Source organism: Gadus macrocephalus, chromosome 6, assembly GCF_031168955.1.
Source record: "Gadus macrocephalus chromosome 6, ASM3116895v1".
NCBI lineage: Eukaryota > Metazoa > Chordata > Actinopteri > Gadiformes > Gadidae > Gadus > Gadus macrocephalus.
In genome coordinates, this window is record NC_082387.1 from 14,621,591 (window position 1) to 14,638,081 (window position 16,491).

Genomic DNA, 16,491 nt, shown 5'->3' on the forward strand with positions numbered 1-16,491 from the left:
CGCCTCCTCCACACCGAGCTCACCCACCTGAGGTCCCGAACTCCCGTTGGACGTAGACGTTCACCGTCTGGTCGCGCTCCTCCACCCTCATGTGGAGGGAGGACGCCGCAATGGTCAGCATCCCAAAGGGCTCGTCGCTGGTTTCTATGGTAACCACCGCCTCCGTGCCCTGATCGTCCAGCGTGGCCTGGCCCGTCACTGGAACCCCTGGGAGGCGAGTGACAGATAATCAAAACCAAATCTAAAATCTGAATGATGTTGATTTATGAGGTTTATTCATGAGCAGATTGGTGAGATAATCCAGGGGCGGTCATTGAGACAAAGACAACCGTTTATGTGTGTGTGTGTGTGTGTGTGTGTGTGTGTGTGTGTGTGTGTGTGTGTGTGTGTGTGTGTGTGTGTGTGTGTGTGTGTGTGAGAGTGTATTTGTGTGTCTGAGATGATCGGTGAGCTAATCCCGGACCAGTCTGCAAGACAAAGACAACAGTCTTATTACCAAACGTGCGTATGTTGGACAACACCACTCTGTATTCGTCCTGGTCTTCTGGTGTGGCATCGTCGAGAAGCTGCAGCACAATGGTGCCATTCAGCTCTCCCTGTGAAGAACGCGGCTGTTATTAACATCCTGAGTGATTGCATGGACACAATATAGACAGGAGTATCAAAAGCCTGCTATGAACTTAAATCAATCATTAACGTCAGCCCATCCATTGGATGCCTGCTCCGACTCAATGACATGAATGCATGCTGGATGAAAGGTGCCTTCGTGCAACAATGTGTGCCCCACATTAAATGAATTTGATTCATTTAGTCAGCATCTAATTAGTGTCTGGTCATATATTTAGTTTAGGGAATTTGGGTCTTTTCAGTGGAGCCCTGGTTGAAGACGTTCCAGCCTGACGAACCCCTCAAATCAAGCCTTCCATTCCTCTGATCCAGTGTGCAGGACGGTCTTACCTGAGTGAAGAGGAGCGTCCCTGAGGTTTTGGGGAAGGTTCTGTCTGGCAGGGGACCCCGAATGGACCAGTCCACCGTGACGTTGCCCAGGCCAGGGGCCGTCCTCAACACCAGCAAGGACAGCAGCTCTCCTGGAACACAGAGCAACGCACACTCAGTGACAAAGATCCATCCAACAATCTGTTATTTGTGGAGACAAACGAATGCTTTCGGCATATCAGGCGGCATTCATGTTTGAGCGTGCATCTGAGCTGTATAGGGTACAAGCAGATGAGGATTTTTAAAAGTGTTGTTTTATACACTTTGGAAATACCTGGAATGTAATTAAAAGTGCATTCACTTATATGAACAGGAGTTAGGCTACTGTCACTCTGCAAGTTAATGGATGTTTATATGTTTCATTTTATAATTATTTTTTTACATTTACAAATGCATCGTCAAATCGTGACTTTTGATAAAACACTTGATGAAACTCCATCGCTACCGCTTTATCTTTGCAGTCTCCCGCTCGTCCCGTTGATGTGAGGGGTAAGGCTACACCTTAGAGGGTCTTTAGTGTTTCGCTGCTCTCTCATGCATACTCAACACCCGCCACGATGACACACTGCCCCCGCTCCCCGTCTGCTGCGGCGGCATTCCCTTACACCGCCGCGCAGCGTCGGGAACGGGAGACCGGAGTCTCCTCTGTCGCTCGCGAAGGGGGGGGGGGACGTTCAAGGAGGAGAGAGAGTGAGACTGCGCGTGTTCATCCTAGTGGACAACGGGCCTCAATGCCGGGTCACGTGAAAGCAGATGCTTTTGACTAATAATGATAATAACAATGCATTGGAGAGTTTGTATGGCCCATATCTCGAAGCACCTCACAGGTAAAAGACTACGGTTGAAGGGAATACATATGATCAAATAAAAAACGTGATAACAGCGTAAGGGTGCACCACTATTAGAAAGTTAACATTGAAGGCTTGCCATTAAAGGTTTTTAGATGAATGAAGAAAGCATAAAATAAAATAATAAAAATACTAAAATAAAATAAAAATAAATAAAAAGATAAAATAAATCAAGGGTGAGCCGATGTATATGTCCTAAGACATGTCACTCATAACCCACATATCCCAAACATCGTAAAGTAAAGATCAGCGCAGAGAGATAATCCCGCCCCCCTTCCTTTTCGTTAGTGTTTCTAGGTGCTGAGGAACGCTCCATGTAAACCCAACGTTATTCTGATTATCGATTAGGACTCCCACCCTCTCTGGTGGCGACGACGCGCGAGGCCGGATGGAAGCCCACGATCCCGGCCACGTCGTCATTGGCCAGGATCACTATGGTAACGGTGTCGGAGCTGGGCAGGATGCGGCTGCCCCCCTCGGTGCGGATCAGGCCGATCAGGAGGGTCTCGCTGTCCTCCGGCACGCTGTCGCTACGGATCAACACCTCCACGGTCTGCCTCACGTCGCCTGGGGGGAGAGGGGGGAGGAGGGGGAAGGAGGGGGCGGGGGAGAGGGGGAGGACAGAGAGGGAGAGAGGGGGAGATAGAGAGGGAGAGGGGGGAGGCAAGGGGGGAGAGGGGGAGAGTGGGGAAGGCAAGGAGGGAGAGGGGGAGACAGACAGTGAGGGGGGGGAGACAGAGAGGGAGAGGGGGGTGACAGAGAGGGAGAGGGGGGAGGCAGAGAGGGAGAGGGGGGAGACAGAGAGGGAGAGGGGGGAGACAGAGAGGGAGAATGGGGGGACAGAGAGGGAGATGGTGCAGCAACGTTAAAGTTATAAATAATCAATCAACCAATCAAAAGCGTGTGTGTGCACACGCACGCACACATCCCAGTGTTTCCATACAAACACACACACATCGCAGTGTTTCCTTACAAACACACACACATCGCAGTGTTTCCATACAAACACACACACATCGCAGTGTTTCCTTCACATAACTCCTCTCAAGCTAAAGCTCGATTCTGTTTGCGTACCGTCATTGAAGACGAGCGTCCCCCCGCTGGCGGTGAAGTCCTCGTCGGGGGTGGCTCCTCCCCCGACGAACCCCCACTCCACGGTGACGCGGCCCAGGCTGCCGCCCCGCCGCTCTATGACCAGCGCCACGGCGCGGGGCTCCTCCCCCACCTCCAGGCGCAGGCCGTCCTCCGTGGCGTCGGGGCTCAGGCTGTACATCAGGAACACCCCGAAGGAGTCCCCGTTCATCGCTATGGTGACTAGCGCGCGGCGCGGCCGGCCCACGGAGGGCCGGTTCCTCTCGGCCACCGTCAGGTTCACCAGCTCTATCTACGCACGGGGAACGCCACAGTCAGGTTCACCAGCTCTATCTACGCACGGGGAACGCCACAGTCAGGTTCACCAGCTCTATGTACGCACGGGGAACGCCACAGTCAGGTTCACCAGCTCTATGTACGCACGGGGAACGCCACAGTCAGGTTCACCAGCTCTATGTACGCACGGGGAACGCCACAGTGCGTCACAGGGGGTCGTTTTATTATTAGGTATGTCGGGAATCGTTTAACGAGTAAAGAAAATAATATTCTTAAAACTTCAACGTATCAGTCCGTTTGGGTTAAACCCTAACCCTACACAGCGGGTCTTACTTAATACTCATCATGAAGTCGTTGGGGTAGACCAAATTAAATGATTTAACTTGAAAATATTTGGAATAAAATGGAATTACATAATCCCCCAAATAAAGCACTTGTTACATTTACATTAACATTTAGGGCATTAAGCAGACACTTTTATAAAAAGCAACTTACAATAAGTACATTTGTATGCTACATACTTGTTGCATCTTATTTGAGGACTATGAGAAAGGTGATCCTGCATTTAAATAGATTGTAAATTAATGGAACGTGGAAGGCTCCTCTCCAGGTCGACAGCGTCCCCCTACAGCCGTCAATCAATCAGAATCAGCACGCTAACCGACACAATATCTTAACGACACCTTCAAAATAAAAGCCCCTCCACCCGACTCAACACCGGCCTACCCTGAGGATCTCGATGGCGAAGCTCTCGTCCGTCTCGGGCAGCTTGTCGGTGAGGATGGGCACGGCGAGGTGGGCGGTGGCCCGCCCGTCCTCCATGAACCCGCGGCGAGCCGTCACTGCCGTGTAGTCGCTGCCCGGCCCCGCTCGCCCGCCCAGCAGCACCGCCGTCGCCGTGGCGTTCCTCCCGTACGTTACGGCCGGGCCGGCGGGCGCCGAGCCCTGCTCCTCCACGGAGGTCGCCCAGGAGCACGCCCCCGTCGGCGGCCCCGTGGCGAGGGAGAAGGCCCCGCAGGCCGGCTCTCTGAGGCAAGCGGCGGCGCAGGCAGCCAGGGGCTCCGCGGCGCCGGTGATGTTGAACTCCCCTCCCCCAGACGTGAGGCCTCCAGGCTGGGGAGGGTCATAATAGAGCAGCAGGTCTTGGCCCGCCGCCTGGGCCAGGCCCACTAGGTCCTCCAGGCTCACTTCCGAGGTGCTGTAGAGGATCTCCATGCGGCCAAAGCTCCCGCCGCTGGGGTGACGAACAGAGGAAGAAGAGGGAGGGATGATCCAATCAGGAGGGAGTGGATGAGGAAGTCATTTTTGTTTATATTTTGCAGATACTTTCATCAAATGTCAAAAAAATTGTCTGAATATATCAGTATACAATATATCAGAGGACGAGGAGAGCGTAAAGGACAGAGTGAGTGGAAATATAATCAGAGGTTCCTGTGTCTCTAGGGTTAGGGGTTAGGTGTAAAGGGGTTAGGTGTAAAGGGGTTGGGTGTAAAGGGGTTAGGTGTAAAGGGGTTAGGTGTAAAGGGGTTAGGTGTAAAGGGGTTAGGTGTAAAGGGGTTGGGTGTTAAGGGGTTAGGTGTAAAGGGGTTAGGTGTTAAGGGGTAAGGTGTTAAGGGGTTAAGCAAAAGGGGCTATGTTTTACGGGATACGCCAAGACATCTGTTAATTCAATTTGCAATTTTCAATGTTTTTTCAGACGAGTTTAATTCCACCTGACTCTCTCTCCGTATCTCCAGGCCGACGGGGGGGGGGGGGGACCTACCTTCTGCGCACCGTGATGTTGGCCATGTAGACGCCGTCCAGGGGCTCCTGAACGCGGTACACGGCCCGGTCGAAGAACACCGTCCCGTACGGGTTGTCGTTGGCGGGCACCGTGATGTTGACCGCCGTGGTCCTGCCCAGACTCCCGCCGTTACTCGCTCCCGTCAGCTCCACCTTTATGGTCTAGCAGGCATAGTGAAGAGGAAACGATCAACGCAAAGCCGATTGTTGCCTTGTTACCATGGTAACTTCATCTACATCCTCGTCACGTCATCGGTATAGCCGGTGTTCCGAATTAGCACGAGTCAATCACGTATCGTCGAATGTTACGTTTGGATTAAGAGTGTGTGTCACTTCTGCTAGTCACTGTAACTCGGTTACCTTAGTGGCCATGTAAACACCATACTGACTATCTTAATCCCTCAACTGGATGACTAATAAGGTCACTCTGCTAAGGTCCAGTAAACGTACTGTATGTGAGCAATCGAAATGACAACAATATACAGCGCAAAAAACATGTACTCTTAATCCTGTTCCTCTACGTTCATTTAATCTTTGCTTAAAACCAAACCAACTTCAACGCTTCAGGGTGATCTTCCTCTTACCTCAGTGATCTCAGGGAGGTCATCCGCCAGGACCTCCACCCTGAGGGTCTTCCTGGTCTCTCCCGGGGCGAAGCTGACCTCCCCGGACGCGGGTCGGAGGTCCCCTGTGGCCGGCTGCCCGTCGACGGTGGCCTGCCAGCGGACTGCCACGGTCCCGATGGTCCCCGCGGTACGGACGATGGGAAGGGTCACCTCCACGGAGCCGGACTCCGGCTCCTCCAGGGTGACCGGGTCCGCCTGGAAGACTAGGGGAGGAGGAGGAGGAGGAGGAGGAGGAGGTGGAGGAGGAGGAGGTGGAGGAGGACGAGGACGAGGAGGAGGACGGGGAGGAGGAGGACGGGGAGGAGGAGGACGGGGAGGAGGAGGAGGAGGAGGTGGAGGACAGGGAGGAGGAGGAGGCGGTGGAGGAGGAGGAGGAGGAGGAGGGGGAGGAGGAGAGGGAGGAGGAGGAGGAGGAGGAGGAGGGGGAGGAGGAGGAGGCGGTGGAGGAGGAGGAGGAGGAGGAGGGGGAGGAGGAGAGGGAGGAGGTGGAGGACAGGGAGGAGGAGGAGGCGGTGGAGGAGGAGGAGGAGGAGGAGGGGGAGGAGGAGAGGGAGGAGGAGGAAGACAGGGAGGAAGAGGGAAGAGGGGAAGGAGGACGAAGAGGATACAGTGAGCAGAAACATAATCAAAGTTCCCTGTGTCTCTAAGTTTAGGGTTTAACAGTTAAATACACTGATAGACCAACGCAACCTGATTTCATAGGTGCGTCAATCTAACTGCAACCCTAGTGTCCGCCCACTAACCAAAGGCCCCGAAGGGGTCGTCGGAGGGCAGGATGGTGATGATGGTGCGCGTGAGCTCGCCCAGCACGGCCCCCCCGGTGGTCTGGTTGATGAGCTCCAGGAGGAAGCTCTCCTCCAGCTCCGGGACCAGGTCGTTGATGATGTAGATGGGGACGGCCTTGCTGGACTCTCCCTCCAGGAGCACCACGTCCGTAGAGGCCACACTATAGTCCTCACCTGCCAGGGAGGGAGGACTGCATGTTACCGTGTAGTCCTCCCTCTGCACGTTAACGTGCAGAGGGAGGACTACACGGTAACCTTAACCCCACTTGGGTTAAGGTTACCGTGACTCACCCAGCAGAAACACACACGTGTAATGACTCATGTACATTGATTTGTTGCCTCTGACATATAACTATCTTGTCCTGTCTGTGAGTTCGATGATAAAGAGAGAAGTGTTTTAAGTGCATTAACTGGAATGAATTGCCCCTCTTTGGATTAATAAAGTTGTCTATATATGAATCTGAACACAGATGAAATACTGGTACACTGAAACCTCACAAAGTAGACGGGGGGCAAGCGCACACAACGCACGTACAAGCGCGCACAACGCACGCACAAACAAATGCAGGCACAAGCAGTGCCTCAGATAAGCGCGAGGCCACTCACTGACGGTGGCCGTGATTGGCACGGCTCGGAACTTGACGGAGACGTCGGCGAAGATGCCCCCGGTGCGCGTGACGTTGATGATGGGCCCCACGTAGTCCTCGGCCACGCGCACGGCGGCCGCCGACAGCTGGAGGGTCCCGAAGGCGTCGTCACTGGCCTCCACGATGACCTGGGCCACGGCCTGCGTCCGGGGGCCCAGCCGGGGGGAGTCGACAACTGGTGGAAGGGAGATGAGATGACGATTGGATTGAAAAGATTTCTGTGTTATTATTGTCTTTTTTATTATAGAGTGGTTTAGACAGGAAGGTATGGGAGAGAGAGAGACAACAGGATGCTAAAACCTAAAACATATCACAGCAGGATGTATACACTACACATTGGCCAAATATCTTGACAGAAAAATTTCAGAAAGTGTATAAATATACATCTCATGGTCAGCTAATAAACTCTGACTGTAGGGGTGTGGTCTGAAGCCCCGCCCCCCTCGCTGTTTTGTGTAGTTTGTGCTTCCTCCTCGAAATCCAAATCTTAGTTAATAGACGCTGTTGCTGTAATGGCAGTTACAAGTCAAGTATGCTAAATAGGAAATGCAATTCTGTTATTATTATATGCTAAATAATGTAGGATATCTGTGGTCTGACTCATTTCTATTTCGACCCTTGGTTAAACACAGGCTTAGTAATTTGAATAGTCTTGAACCCACCTACAGAGAGAGTTCAGAGTAAAGCAGTAAAAAAATTAGCAAATTTAAAACACCCACTATTCACCACCTTTGAACTATTACCCTCAGGTAGCGGGTTTCGATACCCAGCCCTCTTCAACAATAGAACAAAACAATAATTCATTCCACAATCCATCAGCTTTTTTTTCAACAAACATCTTAAAATAAGTTTTTAATTGTTGGTTTAAAAAGCCAACAACCTTAGATTTGTCCTTGTACTACATGGGAAATATGATTTTGGGGTCTTGTCTTTGTTTTCTGTTTTTATGTTGTTGTTGTGGTTAATGTTCATGTCTCTCTGTCTATTCACTGAGAAAAACGTCCCCAAGGGGACAATAAATGATCTATCTATCTATCTAAACATGTTGAGCGTCTTACTAATCCTCTCTTGAGCCGCCTCCACAACGTGAACGCCGGTCAGCTCCACGAACACAGACTCGTCTCTCTCTGGGTCCTCATCATCCAGGATCTGGAGGGTGATGTTGGCCTCGCTCTGATTGGCCAGGAACACCACCGAGTCGAAGAGGGGTACAAAGTCCCGCCCCTCGCTGGCCCTGCCAATCCCGGGGGTCCTATAGGGCGCTCGGTCCGCCTCGCGCAGCGTCTTATAGGTCACGCGCACCTGTCAACGTGACGTAAACGTGACATCACTGGATTCAGTTTGAATAGCACAAATAAATAACCTTACAGGTAGGGAACAAATGAATGAAATGAAATTCGAATAACAAATGTTATTTTCCTATGATGTGGTGATATCTATCTATAATCATTTCCATCACTCTGCACCATAATTGTACATCTCAATCCGTGCCTGTGTCTAATATCTAATGTACAGGGTATTTATAATGTTAATTATATTTAATAATGTTTTATGGTGTTTTTTAGTGTTCACAGCATCACAACCAAACACCAAATGTGCAGCAATCCTGCCTCGCCAAGAAAAAAGCACGTGGATTCCTCACCTGCGTACTTATTTGGCAAATACATTTACATTTACACTTACATTAACATTAAAGGCATTAACCAAACGCTTTTATCCAGAGCGACTTAAAATAAGTACATTAGTCCGAAGAAGGAGCAACAACAATATATCTCTGTCAGTGCAGTTGAACCGAATCTGATCCTGATCCCGGTTCCCTCCTCTGTTCTCTCTCCTGTCTCCCCCTCCACGTACCTTCCCCATCAGGCCTCCCTGCCGCCGCACGCTGAGGCCGACCACGGCATCCGCCTCGGGCAGCCGGAGCGACCGGCTGGCGTTGGCGAAGACGAACACGCCGTAGGGGTCGTCGCTGGCCAGCAGGGTCAGCGTGGCGTCGGTGTGCTCGCCCAGCCGCCCGTCGGACACGTTGACCAGGCGGACGCCGAAGCTCCGGTCCAGCTCGGGCCGCTCGTCCTCGGCCACCCTGATGAAGAAGCCCTCCCTGCTCTGGCCCACGCCGAAGGTCACGCTGCCGGAGCTGGCGACCAGCTCCCCCGCGGCGTCGGGGTCCGCCTCCCAGTACACCGTCACGTTGGAGAGGTCCCCGAAGGAGCGCTCCACCTGGAAGGATGACAAGGAGAGAGCGACGCTGGTAAGGTAAACCGATCCAAAGTGTTTTCAATATTTGCGTAGACTTGAAATACGGCTAAATGTCACATCTCACCCTCTTCATCGATTACTTCACTCCCTGTCTTGTTTCTCGCATCTCCGACTATCCTCCATCACCCACTAACACCCACCTTCATTGTTGTCACCCGTCCCTCTATAACATTCCCCTCCTGGTGTATTTCGTCAGCGTGTTTCCTTTCCACTGTGGCAGTTCGTCCCAGCATTTCCTCAGTGATTATTACGGTTCCCGGATTTCTGATTCCTGCTTGTTTACTCCCAACTACGCCGTTGTCTTCTCCCTGAAGGATTGTTTGCCTGATCTCCAACTACTGACCCTGGTAAAGACCGTTCTCTCTTCCCAGACTTCTGCCTCCGAGTCGTGCTATCGAGTCCTATTTCCCCTTCGCTCACCCAGCCCTCACACAAAGTATATTAACCGTTTTATCCAAAGTAACATTTGATACTGTAAACGCAGACTGGACTGGAGGTCTCTCCTGGACTGGAGGTCTGTCTCCCAGTGGAGCTGGACTGGAGGTCTCTCCTGGACTGGAGGTCTCTCCTGCACTGGAGGTCTCTCCCCCAGTGAAGGTCTCGCCCCCATGTGGAGGTATCTCCCTAAGTGGAGCTGGACTGGAGGTCTCTCCCCTAGTGGGTTTAGACTGGCGGTCCCCCCCCCCCCCAGTGGAGCTGGACTGGAGGTCTCTCCTGGACTGGAGGTCTCTCCCCCATTGGAGCTGGACTGTCTCTCTCCCCCCGGTCCGTCGGGTTCGCCAGCCTGTCTCACCTGCAGGAGCACGGCACTGCGCCCGTCCTCGGGCTCCGTTCCGTTGACAGCCAGCGAATCAGGGCTGAGCTGGAAGACTCCGTGGGCGTCGTCAGAGGCGAGGATGGTCACCGTGATGCGGGCGGCGTCCCCCAGGTTGGCTGCCAATCGGTCGACCACCAACGGGTAATTGGTTAGTGAGTGGTCTGTTCTGATCGAAGTGTTTCAGACGGCTCATTGTGAGGAGAAATGTTAACACAAAAATGTTTAACTACCACTTGAGCAACGTAACTGTGAACCTGCCCTTGTAGCGATAACCGAATCACATATTGTATATGTTTCTGTGATGGCATTATAATTGTTATTCATTCGCTCGTATGGATCTTGATGTAAGCTACGTAGAATAACCAAAGAGTGAGGAGTGGGGACGACTTGGTCATTTCACGTATCAATGTCCCGAACAAGGACGCCAAGCGTGTGATCCTGTTGAGACCGGGCCCGGGAAGCAATGGGAGGAGGCCAGGGGCAGCAGCTGGGGTACGGGTAGCGTCTTTACGAATAATTCTATGGCTACGCCAAGACCCGCCCTACTCTGTCTGTGATTGGCCGGGTCGCATGCAGCTCAACTGGACGCTTTTGAACTCTACGGTACCGTCACTGTGAGCATTCGAGAGCGTCACAAAAGAACCCTAACCCTAAATCCTAACTCTAACCCTAACCCTAACCCTAACCCCTAACCCTAACCATAACCCCTAACCCTTACCCCTAACCCCTAACCTTAACCCTAATCATAGCAGCTAATATTAAGCCAAAAAAGCGCGGCAGTCGAATCCATAGACAGTAGAATCAAAGGTAGGGGTGACGGACCAATCAGAAATAGAGGCGGGCGTGTCTTTTCGTGATATTGGCGTGGCCATAGTAGGATCGTAATTTCGCGTACGGGCAGGGAAGGGGGGTAGAGGGAGACTCACCTCGGTGGAAGGCTGGAAGCAGGAGGTCAGAGTCACTCTCCCCACTACCACTTCCTTCCCCACGCAGGAACAGATCCACTGACGGATCACACACCAGGGGTCACACGGGGGTCACAGCAGGTCAGAGGTCAGAATCAAACCAAAGGAGGAGGAGGAGGAGGGGCGTGGTATCGGGGTGGGTGAAGAGGTAGAGGTAGAGGGAAAGTGAAGTGCACGTCACACACAATCACACAGGAACACAGCAAGTCAACCAAAGCGGAGAATAACTACACAGCACTACATGCTAAAGGATAGTCACCCAATCAATGGAGTGGGAACAGGAAGTGAGAGTGGACATTTTATCCAATCAGCGGTACGGTTCCGACGAATAACACAACACTCAAAGGCCAGTGGTTCTGTTAAGCTCGTACCTCCTCCCTCCACGTTATAGAGCTCCACTCGGAAACTCTTGTCCAGTTCGGGAACCGGGTTGTCCACAATGGTCACGGTGATGAACTTTAACCTCTCCCCTGGCAGGAAGTCCAGTATCCCCTCTGTTTCCTGGCAGAGGTAAACACAAATATCCATCAGCTCACTGAATACCCAGAATGCAACAGGAGAGCGAAGGGGTCCCGCTAGGGTTGTAAATGCTATAATCACCAATTTTAAATACTTCCCACAAAGCACCACAGGGAATGGCTACATCAATAATTACGACAAAACACAAAAAAAAGGGGGGGGAAATCATGTCGAAAAAGAGCGGGTGAAAACACATCGAGCATGAGCGGCAAAACGAATGACCTCATAGTCCTCGGGGTTGGCCGCCGTGAAGGGGGTGGTCCGGTACCCGACCGTGAGCCTTCCCAGAAGGCCTTGGGCCCGGCCCACCAGCAGACGCACCTCCCCGGCCTCCTCGCTGACCGAGACGCGGGCCGGCTCTAGGGCCGGGCTGATCAGGCCGTCGCCGGGAGGACTGGTCTGGAACTGGAGCAGACCTGGAACCAGCAGGGAGAGTGTGTGAGTGTGTGAGGGTTTGTGTGTAGGGGTGTGCGTGTGGGTGTGTGTGTGTGTGTATGAGTTTGTGCGTGCGTGCGTGCGTGCTGTCGTGGCAACTTCTCTATCAGAGTTTGCGTCTAAGACAAATGAGATATTTAGATGCAAAAAGCACACAATACTGTAGACAATTGGTTGTTATACATATATGTAATAAAAGTACGAACAAGATACATCACAACATGCATCAATGAACAATAAAACGGGCGTACATTACAATAATCTGAGGCCTCAGATGGGAGTTTTCTCGTTGCGTCTTACTTCATACTCTAAAGGTACGCTCTGAGAAGTCTGCAGAGTAGCTAAAGTCAGGGGACCGGATCCTTGAGGGCAGTTGGCCCCCAATAAACCAAAAGCCTTTGTTAACCAGATGTTCTTCAGAGGTTAAGAAGGTGGTTGAGGCTGTTCCTTATCACCCATTGCTCCTCTGCGCTCCCCAGGGGGGAGATAGAAAAACAGGCCCAAACGGACTACAGACAACACGGAAACGGAATGTGAAACCAGATTACATCACATGAAACACTAAGAATTACATTTTAGAAGACCCTGCAGAATAGCAAGATTCCAAGAACGGAATGTGAAACCAGATTACACCACATGAAACACTAAGATCCATATTTTAGAAGACCCTGCAGAATAGCATGGTGGCAAGATCATACACAGAATAGCATACAGAACCTAAGTTCATAAAGAAAACACGTAACATGTGGATTTTCCATCACAGTGCGTGCATGCATGCGTGTGGGTGTGTGTTTTGTGAGTGTGATGATACACACTCTTATTATATTGCAGTGGAGTGAATGTTAATAACAGAAGAGACGGGGGGGCGGTGGTGGGGGGGTTATTGTTTGTAGTGCTGTGCTGATATCGGATTACAACAATAAGCCTCTTATAAGGTACAATGTGACAAAGACCCAGATAAGCCATCACTATAAATAGCACAAGTATAAAAGATACTCTAAGTTATTGCATCGCCAGTAAAGTTAGCTGATTAAATGGCTAAAAATAGTCTACAAACGACATGTTTACAAGCGGAAAACACTGTGTGCACAGGAATGCGAGTGTGAGTGTGTGTACATGATTGTGTTTGTGTGTGTGCGTGTGTGCTTTTGAGTGTGTGTGTGTGTGTGTGTGTGTATGTGTGTGTGTGTATGTGTGTGTACATGAGTGTGTGTGCGTGTGTGTGCGTGCGGGCATGCGTGCTGAGCGTCTGCACCATAAGGATGGTCACTGGCGGTGACGGTGACGGTGTTGGTGGAGCTGTTGTGGTCGATGCTGGCCCCGCTGGTGGGGGTGGAGCCTGGCTTCCCGTCAGCCGACTCCGCTGACACCAGCGTGACCTGGAAGGACTCGGCCAGCTCTGGCAGGTCGTCGTCCAACACCACCAGGTTCAGCACCTGGGAATCGGCAGCACAGAGAACTGTTTGTACTTCTCACATTCTGGGATGCATTTGTGGGCGGTAGTTTGCGAAAAGGGTCACTATCTTCGAATTATGATAGTTTTCCACAAGTCATTGTACTTTTTTGATAATATTTTGATTTGAGGCAAAGCATTGCTAACTGAAAGCCAACCAACCACTAGATGGCGATAGACGTAAAGAAACATTGACAGGCCGAAAAAGTCAGATAACACTATCTTGAATCAACAGCAATCAAACATTCAGTGTATTTTATCAGCTGTTAGACCATTATGTTGAATTGATTTATGAATGCATATTTGTGTGCTTTACAGTTATGTAAAGTTAGTGTTTAAGATACCAATCAAACACTAACTTTACATAACTGACATGAGTGTATTATTCTGTGTGTTTCTTGTTCCTCTTGCATTCCCTTCTCAAATGTAGCAATCAGTACTCACACATACACCCACACCCACACACACACACACACACACACACACACCTCGGAGCGCTGTCCGGGCATGAAGAGCACCGCCCCGGTGGCGTTGACGAAGTCTTGCTCCGCCGGCCCCCCAGGGCTAGAGGGTCCGGCCTCGATGACGGAGTAGTTGACGTAGACGTGATCCAGAGCCCCCCTGGTGCGCTCGATCACACACGAGACGGTGGAGCCCTCGTCAGTGGTCTGGGTGGAGGAGGAGGAGGGGGAGGTAAAGAAGGAGGTGGTGGAGGAGGGGGAGGAGGTGGGAGGAGGAGGAGGAGGTGTTGGAGGAGGGGGAGGTGAAGAAGGAGGTGGAGGAGGAGGAGGGGGAGGAGGTGGTGGAGGAGGAGGAGGAGGAGGAGGTGGAGGGGAAGGAGGAGGAGGAGGAGGAGGAGGAGGAGGAGGTGGAGGGGAAGGAGGAGGAGGAGGTGGAGGGGAAGGAGGAGGAGGAGGTGAAGATGGAGGTGGAGGAGGGGGAGGAGGAGGAGGGGGAGGTGAAGAAGGAGGTGGAGGAGGGGGAGGTGGTGGAGGAGGAGGAGGAGTAGGAGGAGTAGGAGGAGGAGGAGTAGGAGGAGTAGGAGGAGGAGGAGGTGGAGGGGAAGGAGGAGGAGGTGGAGGGGAAGGAGGAGGAGGTGGAGGAGGGGGAGGAGGAGGTGAAGATGGAGGTGGAGGAGGGGGAGGAGGAGGACAGGAGGTGAATATGGAGGTGGAGGAGGGGGAGGTGGTGGAGGAGGAGGGGGGAGGGGGGAGGAGGAGGGGAAGAAGGAGGTGGAAGAGGGGGAGGAGGAGGAGGAGGGGAAGAAGGAAGTGGAGGAGGGGGAGGTGGTGGAGGAGGGGGAGGAGGTGGAGGAGGAGGAGGAGGTGGAGGAGGGGGATTACAGGGAGTTTAAGTTTGCTTTGAAAACATCAGCCAAAATTGTATTAACAGTTCGGATTTTTCTTTTTTATAATGGAATTGCTGAAAAGTCCCACAAGCTGAAGCCCAGCTTTGAGTTGAGATCAAATCATCATAATAATCATTATCCTCATCATCATCATCAACATCCTCATCATCGCAGACACTTATTTGATATTGTATTATTTTATCTCTTGTGAAGTGGATCTTTGAACGGTGCTGTATAAATCAAATGTTTCCTCATCATCATCACCACTAGTCATCAACACATGCTGCTGGGATCTCATCCCCACTTCCCGCTGTCATCCATGTGCATGGACTGCTACCGCCTACCCTAAAGGTCTTCTCCCATTCCTGCACAGTCAAAAAAAGTCTGATTTACACATTAAGGACAACCCGATAGCGAGCATACCTCCACCTCTCCCCGTCCCCTTGGGAGAAACGGAAGAGGACGGGGGGGGGGGGGGGGAGGGAAGAGGAGGGGGGGAGATAGGATACAGCACCCATCTCCTGTTGGAATGCCATCCCGGGGCCCCTATACCAGCTGCCGAGCTGACGGAAGCGTGGAACTCTAGACCCTCGCTGGGAGTCGGAGTCGGGGCTTCTACAGGAATGTCCGCCTATCGGAGATCTGAGCCAGCGAGGTCCGGGGCCTGGCCAGCTGTCGCTGCACCTGAGACGCTCCACGCGCGTCCAATCTAACTAACACGCTAAAGGGCCCCGCGTGCTCCGGCCCCGCAGCCAGGCGTGAAGACCATGAAATATGCAGGAGGACACAGAGTCGGCTCCGCGTCACATTGTCTTTCTAGGCAACGGCGGAGAAGTGTGCATGCATGCATGGAGGATTGAACCGTTTAATAAGACACGTTATTATTGTTTGTAGACCGCAGATGGCAAAATGTGTGTTGAGTTAAGTTTGTGTGCGTGTGTGTGTGCGTTTATGCATCTGTTTGTGTGTGTGTGTGTGTGTGTGAATGAGAGTGCTCGTATGTGTGTTAGCGTGTGTGTGTATGCATCTTTGTGTGTGTGTGTGTGTGGGTCTGCATGTGCACCGTTACACACAAAATATTCAATACTTTCAACTCTTGATTATAAGTTTAAGTTATACAGTTAAGCGTACGATAAATAAGACTATTATCATCTTTATCTACTCTTTTTAAAGCTTTGCGACCAAAAATCACTCTTTTTCCCCCCCCTTGATCCTCAACTATTCTGCACCTATGGGTGCTGCCCTGCGTTCTGCACCCATGGGTAACCCCCCCCCCCACCCTTGGTCTGGGGAGGCTGCCGTCATTGTCTTCAGCACAAGAGACATGGTCAACGGGCCTAGTTCAACTGACTCTGTACGCAATTGGCTGCCGCTTCCCTGTCGTCATTGTGTTCAACCAGCCCCCCCCCCCCCTACCTCGGGGATGCAGGCGCCGGTGAACCCGAAGAGCCCGTTGGCGCCGTCGCTCTTCATGACGCGCAGAGTGGCGGTGGGGCGGGGCCAGGGCAGGCGGGCGCCGCCCTGCGCCGCCACCAGCTGCAGGTAGAAGAGCTCCTCCCCTTCCTCCTCGGCGTCGTCCCGCACCTCCACCACGAAGGACTTGTTCCTCTCGTCCTGCCGGTAGCGCAGATAGCCCGAGACCC

At 52.2% G+C, this 16,491-nt stretch overlaps 1 protein-coding gene across 1 annotated transcript in view; it reads right to left on the reverse strand.

Moving 5' to 3' along the window:
- Positions 1-16,491, reverse strand: part of adgrv1 (adhesion G protein-coupled receptor V1) — a 49,339-nt gene that overhangs the window by 30,990 nt on the left and 1,858 nt on the right. Inside the window, exons 2-20 of the mRNA XM_060053480.1 lie at positions 16,265-16,491; positions 13,989-14,168; positions 13,303-13,483; positions 11,835-12,028; positions 11,465-11,594; positions 11,055-11,132; positions 10,105-10,244; positions 8,907-9,272; positions 8,111-8,354; positions 7,012-7,227; positions 6,364-6,579; positions 5,579-5,823; positions 4,975-5,156; positions 3,939-4,446; positions 2,919-3,228; positions 2,202-2,411; positions 958-1,088; positions 497-596; positions 28-207 (exon numbers count right to left, since the gene is read on the reverse strand). The exon at positions 16,265-16,491 is cut by the window's right edge and continues 147 nt beyond it. Of these exons, the coding sequence (XP_059909463.1) occupies positions 28-207; positions 497-596; positions 958-1,088; positions 2,202-2,411; positions 2,919-3,228; positions 3,939-4,446; positions 4,975-5,156; positions 5,579-5,823; positions 6,364-6,579; positions 7,012-7,227; positions 8,111-8,354; positions 8,907-9,272; positions 10,105-10,244; positions 11,055-11,132; positions 11,465-11,594; positions 11,835-12,028; positions 13,303-13,483; positions 13,989-14,168; positions 16,265-16,491 (4,038 nt within the window). The remainder of the gene's footprint in view (positions 1-27; positions 208-496; positions 597-957; positions 1,089-2,201; positions 2,412-2,918; positions 3,229-3,938; positions 4,447-4,974; positions 5,157-5,578; positions 5,824-6,363; positions 6,580-7,011; positions 7,228-8,110; positions 8,355-8,906; positions 9,273-10,104; positions 10,245-11,054; positions 11,133-11,464; positions 11,595-11,834; positions 12,029-13,302; positions 13,484-13,988; positions 14,169-16,264) is intronic.